An 18,929-nucleotide genomic window follows, 5' to 3' on the forward strand; every position below is an offset into this window, starting at 1 on the left:
ACCTTGTAAGAGGCAATGCACTCTGGAAAAGAACTGCTAAACTTACAAGACTAGAGAAACACAGAGGCTGGTGGTCAGGTGTTGTGAAAGGCTGGAGAGCTCTTACCATTGATTCTAGCTTTGGATATGTTTCTGCTTGCAAAAGGTCTTTTAGGCAGCTCATTTTGGAGAGGAGTGGCTAAATGGGGGTGTGTACATACATCTTCTGTTCTCTCTGTGTCATTCTTTTTACTCTCTTTATTAGGAAGAGTTATTTTTCTAATAGTGTGCAATTTGTTATACATATTATATTATGCAGTTCTGCCATATGCATGTTCATGTTCTTTTTACATATGAAAAGCAGAGCTTATATCATCTATTCATCTAGGTACTCCCATGACCCTCTATTACTGTTGCCTTAGTGATCCTCCCAACTATTTAAAAGAAGATAATAATGCCTGTCTTGCAAGATATTTAGGCTGATTACTTCACTGGGTGTTATGCAAGAGGGTAAGTGTGTGCTAACTTGCATGAAGAGCTTATGTGAGAATGGCTTACAAAACTGTGCTTCACATCCAGCTCAAACATAACGTAACATTCCCACTCTGGGGAAAAGAAAAATAATCCGTGCAGAGTGATCTTCTGAGGTAAAACATTCAACCACTGCTGAAGGGTAAATTCTGTCCAGCCCCAAATCACTGTCTCCATACTGTCACAGCTGCAGGCTCTGTCACTCTGGCATTTACAATTTCTGTCCTTTTCTAAATGCTGTTCAAATAATTATGCAAGATATGCTAATTACCCCCTAATGAAAGGTATGATTACAATTCCACTTTGCCAGTTCTGATTTTGACAGAAAGGCTTGAAAAGATGTAGTCATAGAAACAAATGGATATTCAGCACCCTTGGTTTTACTAGAACCAAGTCTTCCTCCTGCTCTTCTCAAACTGGAAGACTAAAAGCTCGCCATTGCTTGGTTTGTATTCTGTGGGAGCACAAGGCTGGAGAGCCACGGAGCAGCAGAGCTGGGAACTACCAAGCAGTTTTCATCCTCCTGTTGAGGTTACTTAGGTGAACAACTGGTCTGTTTGGAGGCAGGTGTTAACACCCTGATCTTGTCTTCAGAGCATCATCTTTTCTAGCAATTTAAAGCAGGTTCCTTGACAGAAGCCGTATCCTCTCCTCCTGCAGAACACTGACCCGATTGTTAATGTGACAGAACAACAACTGGACTCAAGTAAAAACACAAACCTTAATAGCTTGTGGATATGGGCATTAGGAGGAATCAGAATTCAGCTCAGATTGGACTTTCTCGGCCAACTCCTCTCTGTATTAAGCCAAACCTATGATTATTAATCAGCGTAGCCTACAGTCATTAAAAAAAAAAAAAAAGAAGACTGAAGCCTGAATCTAGGTCTGACTTTACTCATTTAAATCAATTTCTTTTTATTGAAAAATAGAAAAGCAGTCGGTAAAGTAATGTTACCCAAATAAGTTGCAGTACTTTATTTTTTACACTAGACTTTCTTTTGCAGGATTCTACACTTCGTGTCATGCAGTTTCACTCCTGATGCTTAAGATCAGCTAGAAACTCCAATGGTGGATATAAGTGCAAACTGCTGATCAAGAGAAGTCTTCAGTGGCTTCTGGACACAGCTCTGGTTTTTGAACGTTTAGGAAATGCATTTACCACGGAGAAGGCGGCTACAACGGAACCGAATCCTTTTCTTTCTTGCCATAGTGTTGGTCCTCTCTGTCTATCAGCTCCAGTTGAGCCCCTCTGCCCTTCCACCACCACGCACAGAACCCCAACCCATGGACCCTGTCAGAGTGACCTCCAGGGACCCTGTCAGAGTGACCTCCAGGGACCCTGTCAGAGTGACTTCCAGGGACCCTGTCAGAGTGACCTCCAGGGACCCTGTCAGAGTGACCTCCAGGGACACTGTCAAAGTGACCTCCACGGATGCTGTCAAAGTGACCTCCAGGGACCCTGTCAAAGTGACCTCCACGGACCCTGTCAAAGTGACCTCCACGGACCTCCCCAGCAACAAGACTGCCGTAACAAACAAAGTCACAGCAGCACCCAAAATAAGGCACTGTGTGTATGTGGATCCTGAGCCAACTGTGCCCATCACTACATCAGTGGCTACAACACCACAGCAAGAAGATGTTGGTGAAAAGCCACCACACGAATCCAAAGGAGAATATCCCCAGGACCTATTCAGTGTGGAAGAACGCAGGCAAGGGTGGGTTGTACTTCACGTCTTTGGCATGATGTATGTATTTGTGGCCTTGGCCATAGTGTGTGATGAGTATTTTGTCCCTGCTTTGGGAGTGATCACAGAGAAGTTGCAGATCTCTGAAGATGTGGCTGGAGCCACCTTCATGGCAGCAGGTGGATCAGCACCAGAACTCTTCACCTCCCTCATAGGTGTCTTCATCTCCCACAGCAATGTGGGCATCGGTACCATTGTGGGCTCAGCAGTGTTTAATATCCTCTTTGTCATTGGCACCTGTGCCCTCTTCTCAAGGGAGATACTCCACCTGACATGGTGGCCCTTATTTAGAGACATCTCATTCTACATTGTAGACTTACTGATGCTCATCGTGTTTTTCCTAGACAGTATCATTGATTGGTGGGAAAGCCTCCTTTTACTGACTGCTTATGCCACATATGTATTCACTATGAAATACAACGTGTACCTAGAACAATGGGTGAAGGAGGAGCTCAACAAGAAGCTAAATGCTGTGCAGGCAGCATCAGCAGAGCATATACGGAAGGTTGGTGTCCTTATTGTTCAGAGGGCAAGTTGGAAATAATTCGTTCTAGCATAAACCACAAAGAAAAACTGCATCTCCTTCACAAAGTGCATATTCAAACAAAACCTCAGAATACAGGTACTGGTCAATAATTATGGTTATAAATGAGGGAAATGCAATCTAGAGAGTAGAGATTCTAAGCAGTTAGAGAACACCACTAAGAGGGAGTTCTACCCTTGCAATTAGTAAAGGTATCAGTTGTGGTCGCTTATCTACTTTCAAAGACGTGTAGGATTTTGCTCACTCGGTTGTTGTAAAGGAGTTTTAAAAAAACCACTTACAAGAACACATTGTTAGTCTGGGAAGATGATGGGACAATTCTGTGTTAAACCGAGGAAAAAAGGCTTCTGGTAAGAGGCACTGTCCAAGCCTCTTTGCAGATGAGAGATGTTGAAGGAAATTCTCTTTTCCCATTCTGAAGTTGGGTGTGTTGCTGGGACGCTGGTGATATCACTTGTTACCCAGTCTGCATCACAGAATGGGGTCTGGCAGCCTTTAGCAGCCACTGCCACCTCTCCCAAGCAGTATTTGGCAACAAGATTCAAGTGCCCCAATCCCATTTCCATGCAGTGACCACAGCTGTGTGTGCTCAGAGACACAGTTCTGTATGCCGCTGCTGCTCTGACAGGGAGGTTTTGCGGGGGTAACTACACACTCCAGATCTGAGACCAGGGCCCTTCACTCATTGCCTTTTGAAGGAAGAGTTGACTGAAAGTGTCCCCAGAGCCCATTCCCTTTTCAGACTAGCAGATCTGGCCAGGACATGGTCTCCAGAACACTTGGGGATTTGTCTTCTTGAGTGTGCCTGCCCACTTCTTCCTCCCCTGTCCCTCCCCAACTCTCATGCTGCCTCTTTGTCCTCTTGACCTGTGCTACTGCCAACTGTTGAGCAGAGACCATTAGATTTCAAATTGTCCTCTGGCATTGGCATGCTTTACTGGTCAGATGTGTGTCACTGGCACTCAAGCATGCTTTGCCCCTTCTGGTCTCAGCACTCCTTTCGTATAATTTAAGGAAAGAAAGGAAGAGGGGTGAGGATAGTTGAAGTGGTGCAGAACTGAGAAAGTGCTTTTCTTTCCTCCTCCTGGTCTGTCTTTCAGCCAGGGCTTGAGGCTGGGAGTCCTGAAAGCTCACGTGTTACATTCCAGTGGGGTACATGTGCAAGATACTGCAGCTATACCCATACGTCACTGTGGGCATCACCAATCATCACAAATTGAATTCAACCCTTCAGACTGAAGGGAAAAAAAAAACCCTGCACAGTGAGAGTTCACAGAGAACTCTCACTAGCGTATGGTAGCATGACAGAGAGCTGCTGGACGTAATCCTTGGGAAAAATAAATTACCTATATGGAAAGTAATGCTGATCACTACACCTTCACTCTGCCTCTGCTGGAAAATGAGTAAGGATAGAGATGTTTGGGGATGAAGTCTGGGGCTGCCTATATCGACAGGAATCAGATGGTAGAGGCTGTTTGAGTCCACCTCCGGGTACCTGCATCCTCACTGAGGAGCCATAGGTAGAATCCTGTTTCTTTTGGAGGCCACGTGGTTTTAAGGACAGTCTACAACTACCTGAAGGGAGGTTGTAGTGGAGTGGGAGTTAGCCTCTTCTCCCAGGCAACTAGCGACAGGACAAGAGGACACAGCCTCAAGCTTGGCCAGGGGAGGTTCAGGTTGGACATTAGGAAGCATTTCTTCTCAGCAAGGGTCATTAGCCATTGGAAGGGGCTGCCCAGGGAGGTGGTGGAGTCACCATCTCTGGAAGGGTTTAAGAAAAGCCTGGACATGGCCCTTAGTGCCATGGTCTAGTTGACATGGTGGTGTCAGGGCAACGGTTGGACTCGATGATCCCAGAGGGCTCTTCTAACCTGATTGATTCTGTGATTCTGTGATATGGCTTTGGCTCTTCCACTAGCATCCATGCACAGACATTCGTATTAGCTGTTCCATTTTCTCACAGACAGTAGCCTGAAGAGCTATCATTGTGTCCTGAAAAGCAGGTGAAGTGGGAGTGGTGTTCAATCGTTTTTGTTCTTGCTTGCATGCAGAAAAGCAGTGCGGCAACTGCAGATGATGGAGCAAAGAAGCCAGAAGATGGGAGGAAGCTGCAGGTAGGTCCAAGCAACTTTACAGGGATCTGAACTAGTATTTTGAACCCCTCCCCATGTCAGGTCGTGAATAAAGGTGTCAACTTCTGTGTCAAGAAACCTGGACCAAATCCTACGTTGTGCAAAGAACCAGCCATGCTTGGCACAATATCCACAGCTTACTTAAGAGGACATCTGGCTGAGTTGTGTCCTCAAGGGAATTTTTATAAAAATTAAGAGACAGCTCAGGCTTCCCAAGAGGATTTGACTAGCAGAGTGCTATTCATTCTACACTTTACACAGGCATAGAAAAATTCAGAGCATGACTTTTCTTACCTGGTTTCATGGCCAGTTTTCCTCCTGAGCTCCCAAAGCAGAGGCTGGTAGGGTCTGTCCTTCCCCATAGCGAACACTGAAGAGCTCATTCCTCTGCTCCTGGTTAAATTGTCTTCCCCATGGCTGGCCAGCCATTGCACGGAGAGGCCTATCTGCTGTAGTGGCTGCACATGTCCATAACATCCCAGGTGTTAGCTTCCTCATATGGATGCTGCTTGTTCCTCTGTGCACTTAACCTACCCGTGCTAATTAATGTTCAGTCAAAAGCTCATTAGGACGCTGGTGTTGACTATAAGAACAGAGCACCAGAGCTTTCGAGTTAAGTCAGGACACTTGGCATGACTGTAGCATTACCTTTTAGCAGCATATAAATGTAGACAGTTATTAACAAGTTTATGACTAAAAGCACTGCATGCGTTGATTACTATAATTTATAATAACATTGTGTTGATGTTGAGTCTGTGTGAGCCCATTGCATTTATCTAAGGACGGGTTGGCCTGCTGTCTCAAGAGCATGTCTCTTGCTGTGAACGGTCGGTACTGACAGCCATCCTGGGAACTTAAATGCAGAGGCTGTTTAAAAATCCATGCTGAGGCTGCTCCTTGGGTTGGGGAGATCAGCCTCCATATAAATGCATCCCCAGGGCAGAGGTGACCCAACGGTGGAGATGTTTTGAGGAGGAAACTGCTATTGACTGCTGCATTGTACCTTTCCATAGCCTGCATCAGCCTTACAGCGAGGCAGCAGCTCAGCCTCCCTACACAACACTCAAATGCGCAACACCATCTTCCAGCTCATGATCCACACCCTGGACCCCCTGGCAGATGGTGAGTGAATGCTCCATGTCTGAGGGACTCGGGTTTGCAGCCCTGAGGGCAGAGCAGTTTGACTGGGAATACAGCCTTTATATGTCGGGGTGTTGGGGAGCCTTGGAATGCAGCTGAGCGTCACAGATGATGTTAGGTGGAGGGAGCTCTGCAGCAGTGGGATGTACCCCTTCTGATCACGAGGATACCAAGGACAAACACCTCACACTTTGGCCCTGCTATATCTGCTTTGCCTGTGCCAAACTGGTTGCTGCTGTGGTGGCAGCTGTGCTGCTTCTTGAGGGAGGATGAGGGCATACAGAGCGGCTGTTCTTGCTGGGGTCCCTGCAAGCAGGTGCAGCGAACACGAGTTACAGGCTTCCTCCATCTCATAGCATGTCACATCTTCCTTCCTCTTCTTAGCTCAGCCTTGGAACCGCAGCATTCAAGGCTGACTACGTTTTTAAGAAAGAGCTGCTCAACTTATACCAGCCTCATTTATAATGGGAAAATGAACACAGGGAGAGCTCATGACCTATACACCTCCCCAGCTGTGCACACAGCCCCTCACAAGGCATAAACCTGAAAAGGAAAAATAAGTTAAAACCCTTGGAAGAATTATCCTTTTGACAGTGATTGAAATCCCAGCTGAGATCTAAAACACACAGCAGGTTCCAATTATGATGGTTAAGCCAATCTGTATGTGATTTAGACCAACACTGAGCACCTCTAAAAGCCCACCTGCACCACTGCAGTATCATCGCTGCCGTGGTGGACTGTGCCCACAGCATTTTGCAGCCAATGGGCCAACTCCCCAGGGCCAAGGGCTGATCAGCTCAGGACTAAGAGACACCTTTTAAACTGCCCAGGGTGCAGAGAAGCCACATCCCCAGACAGACCCAGGGTCTTGTTACATAAAGTTTTAACACGCTGCTTTGTATCAACTTTAATCTTTTCCAGGAAATAGCAAAGCATGTTTAAAAAAGACCATTTTTTTTTAGGTTTTCTTTCCTAGCTCAGCACATGCCCCGCCCTTCCACTGCCCTACTTGTTCTAAAGAGATTATCTGTTGTCCATTCAAAGAGAGATTGAAGCTAAGCAGATCAACGCCTCTCGTGTCTCTCACAGAGGTTACAGAAAGGACTCTCCAGCTCAGAATCCCAGCTGCACAAACTGATCGAGGGAACAAAGGAGGCTTGATAAGGACAGCAAGACAGATAAGGGTCTGCTTTGATAGATTTTTAGTGAAAGCAGCCATCATATTACTAACAGCAGCCTAACAAGAGCCAGACTCATCAGAGTTTGCTCTACTGCCCTTGCCTCCTGTCCCCTCTCCAAAGGTGTTATCAACAGCACAAGGATAAACCCAAAAACTTAGAGGAAGACATGCCATTGCCTTTAGCATCAAAAAGTACCAGACCTGAGGGACTGCTGCCACTCAGAGACCCTCCAGCACCCTCTCATCCTTCCTGCACCCCTAAATGTCTTTGTGCAGCACCTGCTCACCCTAGGCCAACACACACTTCTGGTCCAGGCTGGCGTCCTCAGCTTGGTGAAACCCTGGGACCTCAGTAGAAGTTGTAGGGGCCTGAGGATGCCAACCCAGGCCAAGGCGAGCGCTCCAGTGCTGCCCCAGCCAGCGCAGCCCAGAATACACTGCTGGGGGGTTCAATTCAGCTGTAAGCCACTGGCCTTGCTAAAGAGGCTATTATCACGATTTGTGAATATAGAATAAATGGGACTCGGGAGGCACTTTGGATCTTCTCAAAGACAACCTTCCCTCTCATTTCAGCCAGGCAGACTTGGAGTTACTCTCTCTGTATGCGGCAGCCACTAGATGGGAGTGTGACCATATGAACTTAAGCAAGTCTAATATTCACAACAGGGACGATGAGAGGATGCACTACAGTCTTTCAAAAACGTTGTTATTTCTTAGACTCTTTGCTATAACAATGCCACTGAGTTAAGGGCAAAACCTCTGCCCCAGGTCCATGCCTGTTCCACTCAACACTGCCGAAACAGAGGCAGCTCCTTAGAAAAGATAACGATAAAGAAAGTTACTGAGATTACAGCAGCACAGCACTCAAAATCCAGGAGCCAGTGTCCCAGGTGCTGTGTATCTAGTAGCAGACACTCCTTACCCTGATAAATTCACACCTAAAGAAAAGGGAGTCTGGAGAAAAGGAATCATTTATGAATAGACTGAGAAACCGAAGTGCCTTGAGGATCTTGGCCAAAAAGGTGACGTGACTTCCCCAGGATGACTCTGAAAAAGGATTTGAAGCTGAAAGGCATCTCAGGACTGCAAGCTCAGCCTTTGTGTTAATAGTACTGCAGCCCTTCGGTACCCTCAGGACAGCTGGCTGCCCAGTTCCCATTGATCACCGCCAAAGTCCTCCTCTTTGCAGAGTGTGCAGCACTGGCTGTACTGGACATGTTTCTGTAATTAGGTTGCAACATAAAAGATGATCCCAAAGCAATTTATCTTTCCTCAAGGGTCCTTGCTCCTCCTTGCCAATGCCTGTAGCATCAGCACTTAGAGGCTGTGGTAAAGAAAACCCTACAAAAGGTTGCCAACTATTGCTCAGCAGTTCCTAACTTAACCTACTGAAATTAGGATCTCTGTGGGGTTTCCTTCTTTATGCCGCAGTTGCGTTTTATTTGGGCACCACAGAAGCAGCTTCAGGGCAGCAAGAGTCCAAAATGTGGAAAAACTGCTGGCATTGGGCCTCCGAAACCTCCTGACAGAGGCAGAAGTCTTAGACATAAAGTATAAGTCCGAAATATAAACTTTGTTTCACTGTTCCTAATGCAACTACCCTTGTGTGAAACAAAATTTCTCCTTTGAGCAGTGGGTTAAGTTCAGAATGTTCCTATTTTCTTTTAGTATTAGCAAGGGATCATTACTTAAGTCCTTTTCTCTGTCTACAGGAGACTAGTGTTTTACTTTAGAAGTTCTAACATTTACAGTGCATCCTGAATTATATTTTTGATAGAAGCATTTATTTTCAAAGTGCCTTTTTTTTTTAAATGAGGGATTTCTACCAACTTTGGTCTTCCCCACTTTCTCTGAAAGTGCGTAGAAGCAGGGCAGGAGATCTTTTCAAGATCTTCCAGCTGTACACCAGACAGAACTGTTAGGGAATTAAAGGGAACAAGGATTTTGGAAAGATTGAGGAACCCTCTCATTTCTGAACCTCCAGTCTTACCCTTGGATAATTCTTTAAACTCTAATCATACAGAGAAGAAGACAGAAGCCTGCTTTTACTTTTGAATGAATGAAAAGGCTCCAGCAGCAAGGTTGTCAGAGCTGTCTACTCTCAGTATGCCCCAGTTAACAAGCTAATGATTTTGGAAATTAGACCAGAATAGAGCAGCAGGCAATGTTGCAGGCTAGCGTTGAGATAGAAGACTGAAGGCAGCTATAGTTTCTCCTTGCTTCATTACCCTTCAATCACTTGCTTTAAGCGAATCATGTTACAAAGGGGCAAAAGGAATAATGAGATTTTTTTTTTACTTGCACTTTTAGACAGCAGAATCTCCAAATCCTCCACAATCATGTCAAATTCTAAAGAAAAAGATCCTTCCCGCTGTTCACGTTGTAAGTTAGTCCTGTTAGATTAAATATTAAAGCCAAAGAATTAATTAAACATAAGAGCCAAACTCAAGGCAGAACCTCAGCTGCCACCTTAAGTCCAGCCTGGATGCTGTCAATCCATAGGACAGGAATCTTCCTGAAGAGCATCTCGGGGTCCCTGGACAGAGGCATGTCCCTGGTGAGGGGCTCTCAGACCTGGGGGCAGAGCGTTGGGGACCGCAGTCCTCTGTGAGAGGGCAGCCCAGCGCAGCACCGCACACCCCACCAGCTGAGCACGCTGCCCTGCTCAGCTAATCCCCAGCACTAGCAAGGGCCGAGCTGACAGGTATCCTTCCTCCCCACGCTGACCTGCGGATCTGGCCAGCTTATAGCCAGCTCTTCCTCCAATCTCAGTCCATCCTGCATGAAACGCGTGTCAGAGGAATTAACACCTTTTAAAATGAGGCTGATCTCATGAGAACGGGATAGTGGCCTGGACCTAATCTGTTTATCCTGACAGCGAGACGCTCACAGGCTCCGCTCGGTGCTTACAGCCCGCAGCCTAGGTGAGGGCAGGAAGCCAGGAGCTTGAATTTATATAATCTCTTTCAGGCTGAGCCTGACCGCCCTGACCCTGCTGACAGAAGCTTTTGCAACAGCTTCTGGGAAAAGCTGAACAGAAAGGCACGTTGCCCAGTGGTTAGAGGAGACTGGGAGCAAAAGGTCACCTCTTCGTAGCCCTGCACCGAGGGGTATGCTTGTGCTTAGCATCAGCAGAGGGGGAATGAAGCAAAGTGCTTCACATCCCCTCTGGCAGGCTTCAGTATTGACAAGCAGCACGGAAGAGTCAGGGTCTTTAGTGCCAGCCAGCATTTCAAAGGAGAAGAGCTCATCGTTCCATCTCTGTCCAGCCATTCCAGTGCTCAGTGGAAATCCCAGGTGGTGAAAAATGTTCTGTCAGATGGTAACAGGAATCACACCAGAACAGGACTCACCCCCAGAAGCCTTAACGTCCGAGCCAGTCCCAGGTACTGGATGTATACCAGAGTCTACTGATTTTCACGAGGTTCAGCTCACAACGGTAGATCTGCCTGCACGGCTGAGGGCCTCAGACCTGCTATTTCTATTAACTCAGTATCACGGTGATGAATAAAGTGTCAGAGCCCTGTCCTTGAGGCAAATGACAACAGCAGGTTCTGGTTGCACACTCATCAGTACAGCAGATTAAATCAGCGTGATAAAACTTTCAGAGGAAATTAATTTACAGCCTTGCACACAAGCCAAGCCAAGCATGGCCAATTTCTTGTGGCTACTGTCCATGTGCAAACCCCGTGACCCTCAGCTTAGCCATTGGGTAGGCAGCTCAGCAGAGGATATAGATTACAGCAACATGAGGCTTTTCTTTGAGCCGATGACTTGCTCGCTTTCAATGAGAGTAGGGGTTAAGATATTTGAGCACAACACCTAACTAGGGGGACACACAGATTCACAGTTCATTGTAAAACAATGACAAAGCAGCTCAGCTGAGCAGAGCATGGTTTAAAGTGCAAGAAGTCCTCAGCAGCCCCAGAAATACAGCACTGGACACTGCACTGCTGAGGATGATCTCTTGGGTAGCCTGGGCCATGTTGAACCTGGGTACCAGGAATTTAGATCAACTCCAGCAGAGGAGACACCCACGTATACTTAGAGAAATCAATCATTTTGCAGATAACTGGAACATAAAAGGTTTTTATTTTCCCTTACCATCGGGTCGCCAGGCTGCAAGCAGCACAGTAAAGCCTGTTCATCAGCCACGTGGCAGAGGGAGGTGTCATTTTTAGCCTGCACATAATCTAGCCTGAAAAAAATCATCAGTCTTTTGGGAACAAAATGATATTGCATCGAAACTCCTTCTCTGCTCTTTCTGCATTTGCTTTCTATGAAGTACAGATATCCCCTGTAGTACTGGACTGGAAAGGATCTCTCTTCCCCCCTAGATTCTCTTTTAAATAGGAAAGTATTAGTTACATGTCAAATTGCTGGCATAATTGCCATAGTACTAAGGATTTAAATATAACAGCTACGACCAACTAGCAGCAGCCAAAACGTAGGGCCACAGCCAGAAAGACAACTCACAAGCCAGTGCTGACTGCAATCCGTGCAAGAGGAACGGGGCAAGAGAGCGTGTGTGTGGTGGGGGGAGGCAGGTAAAGGGGGGCTCTGCACAGCTGACAGCTGCTGAGGAGTGTGTCTTTCTCATCCACAGCAAAATTTAAAGACAGGGTTGACATCCTCAGCAACATAGCCAAGGCCAAAGTAGAGACTCCGGCTGGCCAAGAATCAAAACCAGAAGGTGAGTGCGAGAAGAGTCAGTGCTGTTTGCCACGTTTTGCACTGCAGTCCCTCACCTTCCCAGCACTCAACACCCAAGGGCTGGCAAAGAAAGACTATGGTCTAACACAAAATTTCTGTTATTACTGGTCACAGATGGCTGCTATAATAATGCAGCAGAAATCAATCGATGTATGCTCACAGCGGGCAATAAAAGCCATCCCCACGGGAGTCCAGAAGAGGTTAGTGAGGTAGGATCCAAACAGAAAGTACTACAAGGATGTAGTGTGAATTGCCACCAGAAGGGTGGAAGAAGGGAAATTAGGCCATTCCAGACAGCAGCTGGGTGCTGCTGTGCTGCTGGTCTTTGGTAGACCCTGCAAATGAGATGTTCGTTAAAACAAAGTACTTTCATTTTAGCCAGGAAATTTAGCACGTTTGCAGAAGATCACGGAAGATTCCTCCAGAGAGAAAAGCTGCACTGACTTTGTCTCTATCATTCTAAGGGTCTGTGCATCCTCCCTTTTAATAGTTCGTGCTTTTTCTGTGTCACTACTGACACACAGGCTTTCTGAGCTGACCCAGAGACAGCAGCTGGCCTGTGCTACAACACGGGTCTGTCTGTCAGTAAGGCTGGAGATCTTTAAAAACAAGCCAACCTTTGTGTGGAAGGTCCCACCTCCACAAGCACCCTGCTGCAGTATGGTGGTCACCCGAGCACCTCACAACATGGGGCCTCACCTGTGGGAATGGGACAAAACTTGAGGAAAATACTGTTTAAGAAACAAGTAAATTCTCAGTGCGAGTTATCAACACCGCATTGACTTCACTGAACGAGGAATTTTCACGCCGGGACATGTTCCACAAACTTCATTGGTGCAGAGATAGAGCTGTGCACGTTCCAAAAGCAGGACCGCTCTGTCTCCTACTTGGGGCTGAAAGTGTCTCGTGTGAACTCTCTCAAGGCCTGGTTTCAGAAATCCCAATGGCACTCACTGAAAACACGCATTCCTGGAAATCTCCCCTCTAGCCTTGCTCCCTGCTGCAGTTGTGAGGCACTGTACCGGATCAGCACACCCAGGTCAGGCTAAGATACCCTGCAATGCCCCATCCTGGTACACGATCCTACTGACTCGATAGGCTTGAGTATATGGAGGGGATCCCTTAACCTAAATTGCAGCCATCTGAAAAGGGCCCTGGCTATGAGCAAGCAGAGAGCCAGGCACTCCCTCTCACCTCTGCTCTGCTTTAGCCACATTTCTTCACTATTCTGCACAGAGGTTTCTGTGTTCCTCTTGGCTACGCAGGTTAACACAGCACAGAGGACACTGCAGTTATTTCCTTGTATGTGTCAGCACTTTCCTATTTGCATTTGAATACCTACCAAATGATTATGGATTAAAGTCTGGCAGCACATAACAGTCCTTTCTCAGAGGCCTCGAAGAATATCAGTTCCCTGGAGAATGTTGCGCTCTGCTAGAAAAAAAGGGGAAGCAAAGTTTTACATCCTTTCTGGCTTTTAAGGATGGCTTTAGTAAGATCTTCAGAATTTGGACTGAAACCAAGAAACACTCATCAGTTGTAGATCAGATAATTAGCATTTCCCTATTGTTACACGTGTGCCTCTTACAGCAGTTTCAGATAGGAGGTCATAGGAGTATCAAGGTATCACTCTGTGCCAGGCGGGCCAGAGTCCACCCGGCTTTTACTGGTCACAATCCACAGAAGACAGAGAGGACAAACAGAAAACCTAGTCAGTCAGACTGGGTTCAACATGAGATGCCACACATCCTTGTAGGAAGCTCACACCTCCCTGCTGATCAAGGGGAAGGTGGCCACCTGATGCTAAGATGACTGAAACCAGTATTCCTTCTTATCGCTTTTAGCAGAAGAGGAAAAGAAGGCACCAAGCAACAACGTTCAGGTAACTCCTGCCAGTGACTCTGAACCCAGCAAAGACAAACAGAAGGCAGACGCACCGCAAGACGGGGAGGTATTTAAATGAACATCAGAGACAAGAAGCGCTCAGTCCAGCCCAGGCTTCACATGTGCTTTCCTTCTTCCCTCTCTAGAGCTTTGGGGAGGGGACCCAACCCATTTCCCGTAACTGGCAACTGTAAATAGACTGTGTGCGTAGTGATGAGATATACTAAGGTGTTAGCTGAAACGTTTCAGCTTACCAACACAGATCAGGTCCAAAATCTGACACCAGCTGATACTGTATAGTATTTTCTCCTCAAATGACTCTTCTGAGGTCAGAGGGGTACTCCAAGAGAAGGGAAGGTAGGAGTAGCTGTCTGTCCTCTGTTCATCAGCACACGTTTGTTTTGTTTCCCTAATCCCTCCTTTCAGTTGATGGAATTTGGCTGTTCTGACAAGGAAAAGTTTTCAAAGAGACAGTAAATGTTTCATTTGTCTCAAAACCCCCTCTAAAAGTTGGTTCTAGTTAACCAATAGAAATCAGTTAACATAATACACAGGCACTGAGGCAGGGTACGCCTGGGTTTTGTCCCACAGTAGCAAGATGTGGGCTGTGGCTGCCCTCAGCTGTGACACAAATGGGATCTCTGCCCAAGCAAGGCCATGGTGAATAAATGCTGTGCAGCTCCTTGTTGGTGGGAAAATGGATTGGCTTTTTTTTTTTTCCCCCCGATCTACAGCCCTCTTCAGGCAGCGATACCTCAGAAGAGAGCAGCTCCGGGAGTGAGGAAGACAGCGATGAAGACAGCACAGATGAGGATGATGATGAAAACGACGAGCCATTATCTCTTGAATGGCCAGAAACTAGGAAAAAACAAGCAATTTACCTTTTCCTCTTTCCCATCATCTTCCCTCTCTGGAGCACTATGCCTGATGTTAGAAACCCGGTAAGAACCCATCTTCCTTCTGCTACTGAATTCATTAACTGGGCTGTACATTTCTTCTCGGCAAGAGTCCCCAATTCTATTTTTCCATGTCCAGAGTCTTTACATACTTGAAGTGCTGATAACGCTGCAGGGACTGGGACAGGAGCCTCAGCTGCAGCCTAGCATAGTTCCAGGGACTTCATTTAATAATCCACAAAAGACGAGCAACCATCGGTCATCTAATCAAGCTGACAAAGCCAAATACAATTAGAGAGACCAGGGTCCATGTTAAAGCAATTGATTGCAGTGAAGCGTCTCAGGTGAATAATTTTCTTTGGGGATTGTTAACTTTCCTGAAATTTCTCCATGTTTTTTCTTTTCCAACTTGATTTTAGGACTCCAAAAAATTCTTTGTCATCACGTTTTTCGGAGCCATCATCTGGATTGCTGTATTTTCTTACCTCATGGTGTGGTGGGCTCACCAGGTGAGGGGTTTATTTTCTCTCTGCAAAAAGACCATTTCAGAACAAGGAGAGAGAGGGAAGAGTGTCACTGTGGCATTTTATCTGATGAATTACAGCTGCAGTCATCCATCAAAACAGTAGAAACTTTGTTCTGTTAGAACCCAAAAGGGAATTTTAAATTTCATTCTTTTCGATTTGACAAGGAATCATTCTTTTTCGAGGGCTTGCATGGGAATTTGTGCATCAGTGAAAGGAAAAGTGTCATCAAGATTTATCTTAATACTGCCTTTTCATTGATGAATGCTTCTGTGCAGAACATAATTATCCCTTACCTAATTACAATTCTAGGAAAATACAGGTTCTGATTCTGGAAGATGCTAAATGATCTCAGCTCCCATTGCCTTAATGTTCACCTGGTATTCTGGGAAATAATCTTTGTATCTTGCAGAATCAGACCCACAATTTGTATTTAGTGATATATTGCACATTCACAGTATAGCTGATCAAGCCATAAATCCAAAGTCTGTCATTTCCCAAAGCTCTTGGATCATCCATAGCTGATGTTAAATTTGGAGAGGGAGAGGTAGAAGCCATCCAGAAGAGGTGAACTTAGGACAGAAGAAGGAGTTGCACTGCAACTGACTTGACCTTGCTTGGCCTTGGCAACACTGTGATCAGATGCCCTATGCTACAGAGCAAATCTGAGATCAACATACACTATGAAACGTCACTTTTTATCCTACAGAGCAGAAATAATGCTACCATATTTAAGGGAATTAAAATATTTAAACTCAAATACAGCATGAAACCTAAAAGACTGCACAGAGCAATTAAATTCCATGTTCCAAAACTAACAGCCCTACCCCACTTTCTTTGTGTTTATTAGGTTGGTGAAACAATTGGGATATCGGAGGAAATTATGGGGTTAACCATACTGGCAGCAGGAACATCAATCCCTGACCTCATCACCAGTGTCATAGTTGCACGGAAAGGCTTAGGTGACATGGCTGTCTCCAGTTCTGTAGGCAGCAATATCTTCGATATCACTGTCGGGTGAGTATTAGTTCAAGGCTAAAAGATGCATTTCTTCTGAAATACAAAGCAAGCTGGTTTTATTCCAAACAGGCTCTTAATTAATTTCATTTAATTTCAAATTAATTTCATTTAATTTCACTAAATGAAAGGCAGCTGGACAACCAGTTACCTTTCCTTTTTTTTTTAAACCTAACCTAGTCAGGAAAGACCGATTTTTATACCTTAGTGCAGCAGAGTGAACATTAAGTTGCATAGTTCAGGTCATTGTTCTGCAGCTTAAAATAACGGTACGTAGCTGAAAGCAGAAGCACCACCATCTTCACCTAATTCTGAATCAACAGAAAAGTACTGATTTTTCAAGACAAAAATGCAACAAATCTTTGGCTAACACCAAAGATTTACAGCCAGGATACTTACCCAGTCAGACATTCAGATCCTATGCAATCAAGGCTCACTATCTGTGCTTGTATCACCCATCAACAAAGCATCAGGCCTCACTTCTTTATGATAGCATGCTGAGACACTTAATTCATAGGCATTATTTTAAAAACTCTTTTTAGCTTCTTGTATTGCATGATGATAGTGCAAGTATTATTATCCAAATGCAGGTTTTGACACAAACAGCATCAATTTCAGATTTATGCTGAGCTACACTGAATGCAATCATGCTTTTTTTTTCTGCAACTGTTTAGAAAAATTGCTTAGTTATGACGCAGAAAATGAACTGCCTTAAAACATTTATTTCAATTCCTTTTCCTTTACTTGCAGTTTGCCAGTTCCTTGGTTGCTTTACTCCGTCTTCAATGGCCTCGGTCCAGTTGCAGTCAGTAGCAATGGTTTGTTTTGTGCAATTGTTCTCCTTTTTCTCATGCTCCTATTTGTAATTATCTCAATCGCTTCATGTAAATGGAAAATGAACAAACTCCTGGGGTTCACTATGTTTGCTCTTTACTTTGTGTTTTTGGTCATCAGTGTGATGTTAGAAGACAGGATAATATCCTGCCCAGTATCTGTATGACATTTGGAAGCTTCAACATGTATGTTAAGCATACATCAAAATCAAAAGAGGTTTAAGGTAGCAATTGTTCTACTGAAAAAAAGCAACCAGAATTATAACAAACTTACTGAGAATAAAATATCTTTAACTTACTAAAAAAAAATAAAATCTCAATTGGTATGTCAGCCTCTGCTGTTTCTTCTTTAGGATCAGAAAAGATCAGATAATGAAGATACCAGTATCAAATAACATACACATTGAGGCATTCATGGAAAGGCCGATATGATATAGATGCATGAAGTTTATAGTATGGCTGATCCCCTCAATTAAACTGATTTTCAGCACAGAATGTTTACTCATTATAGTAATATTTGCAGGAACACACCCTAAGTTACTTAGTAAACTGCTCGAACTCACTGAAATCAATTAACTTTACTTCAGTGGGAATAGAATCAGCCATTTACTGCATACCTGTCCTGGTCTGGCCTAAACCAGGCCAATTTTCCTTTCAGTGATTTTTACTTTCAGCTAAGTCTCTTCTAAGTAACTGCACTTTCTGAAAGTAACTGCACGTTTTGCAGACAGTGTCTGCTTCTAGGACTGATGATAACGCTCGAAGTTTGTAGTTATCGCTGAGGCACCGGTAGGGATGTTATGCAGAAAGGCTCTTGCTGTACTTGTTCTTAGAGAAACCACGGTCACTGCTAAATTCCTCACTGCTTACGAGTGAAGAGCCGAAGGGGGGTCACACCTGCAGGGAGGAGCGGACAGGGCAGGTGACCCAAAATTGACCAACGAAGGTATTCCATCCCATACACGTCATTCTCAGTATAAAGCAGTGGGATCACGAGGGCCTCGGCCTGCTGTTTTTGAGGGCCTCGGCCTGCTGTTTTTGGGGGCCTCGGCCTGCTTGGGCTGCTTCTGCTGCTTCGGGCTGCTTCTGCTGCTTGAGCCTTTGGCCAGTGTCCAAGGAGGACTCTGTCTGTTTTCCTGCTGCCCCCGATCCCGATCTGTGCATCCCTGAATCCAGCTCTCGACCATCGCTGGGCCCAGCCTGGGCCTTCCCGGAGCCTGCCCTGCAGTGCCGGTGGTGACGTGGCCGACATCCGGGGAGCTCAATCTTGTTTTTGTACATATTTGTATATATTTGATTATTCCAATATTATTATTGTACTCTTTTTCATTATTATAGTGTATTAAAACTGTTTTAACTTTCCAACCCATAAGTCTCTCTCCCTTTTCCCTTTCGGGGCAGGGGGGAGGGTTAACAGAGAGCGTCTGCCACAGGTTTAAGAGCCGGCCCAGCTTTAAACCGTGACAGTACCCTTAATAGAACTACTCTGCTTAAAATCATTCCGTGGACACACATTCTGTGTCTCAGAAGTGAACTCCCTCAAACTGCATAAAAGCCACGAGCGCGGTGGTGCCTGAGGTTTGTGCTGCAGCGAGTTCACCGTGACTTCCCTGGGCAGAGGTAGTTTTCATCCTTTCATGAATGCCACCATAAAGCATCCACACCCCGTACTCTACACATACCTCCAGGAGAGGGTACACAGAACACATGATGCACTTCAGAGGAAATGCTTTTTCCTGGCCCTGTTAAGACTGTGGGAATAGTGAGGTTTTCAGGGAAAAAGCAAAGCAGTAAGAGAGATTTCTGCATGC

The 18,929-nt window shown here is 45.4% G+C and overlaps 1 protein-coding gene across 1 annotated transcript; it reads left to right on the forward strand.

Moving 5' to 3' along the window:
- Positions 1–1,659: 1,659 nt before the first annotated feature.
- SLC24A1 (solute carrier family 24 member 1) lies at positions 1,660–17,285 on the forward strand. The gene is made up of 10 exons (XM_068410141.1): positions 1,660–1,833; positions 2,026–2,760; positions 4,851–4,913; positions 5,945–6,053; positions 11,858–11,944; positions 13,809–13,915; positions 14,583–14,789; positions 15,164–15,253; positions 16,119–16,285; positions 17,036–17,285. Exons 1-10 carry the CDS (start codon positions 1,660–1,662, stop codon positions 17,283–17,285), a joined length of 1,989 nt encoding a protein of 662 aa, XP_068266242.1.
- The last annotated feature ends 1,644 nt before the right edge of the window (positions 17,286–18,929 follow it).

Source organism: Nyctibius grandis, chromosome 11 (genome assembly GCF_013368605.1).
Source record: "Nyctibius grandis isolate bNycGra1 chromosome 11, bNycGra1.pri, whole genome shotgun sequence".
NCBI lineage: Eukaryota > Metazoa > Chordata > Aves > Nyctibiiformes > Nyctibiidae > Nyctibius > Nyctibius grandis.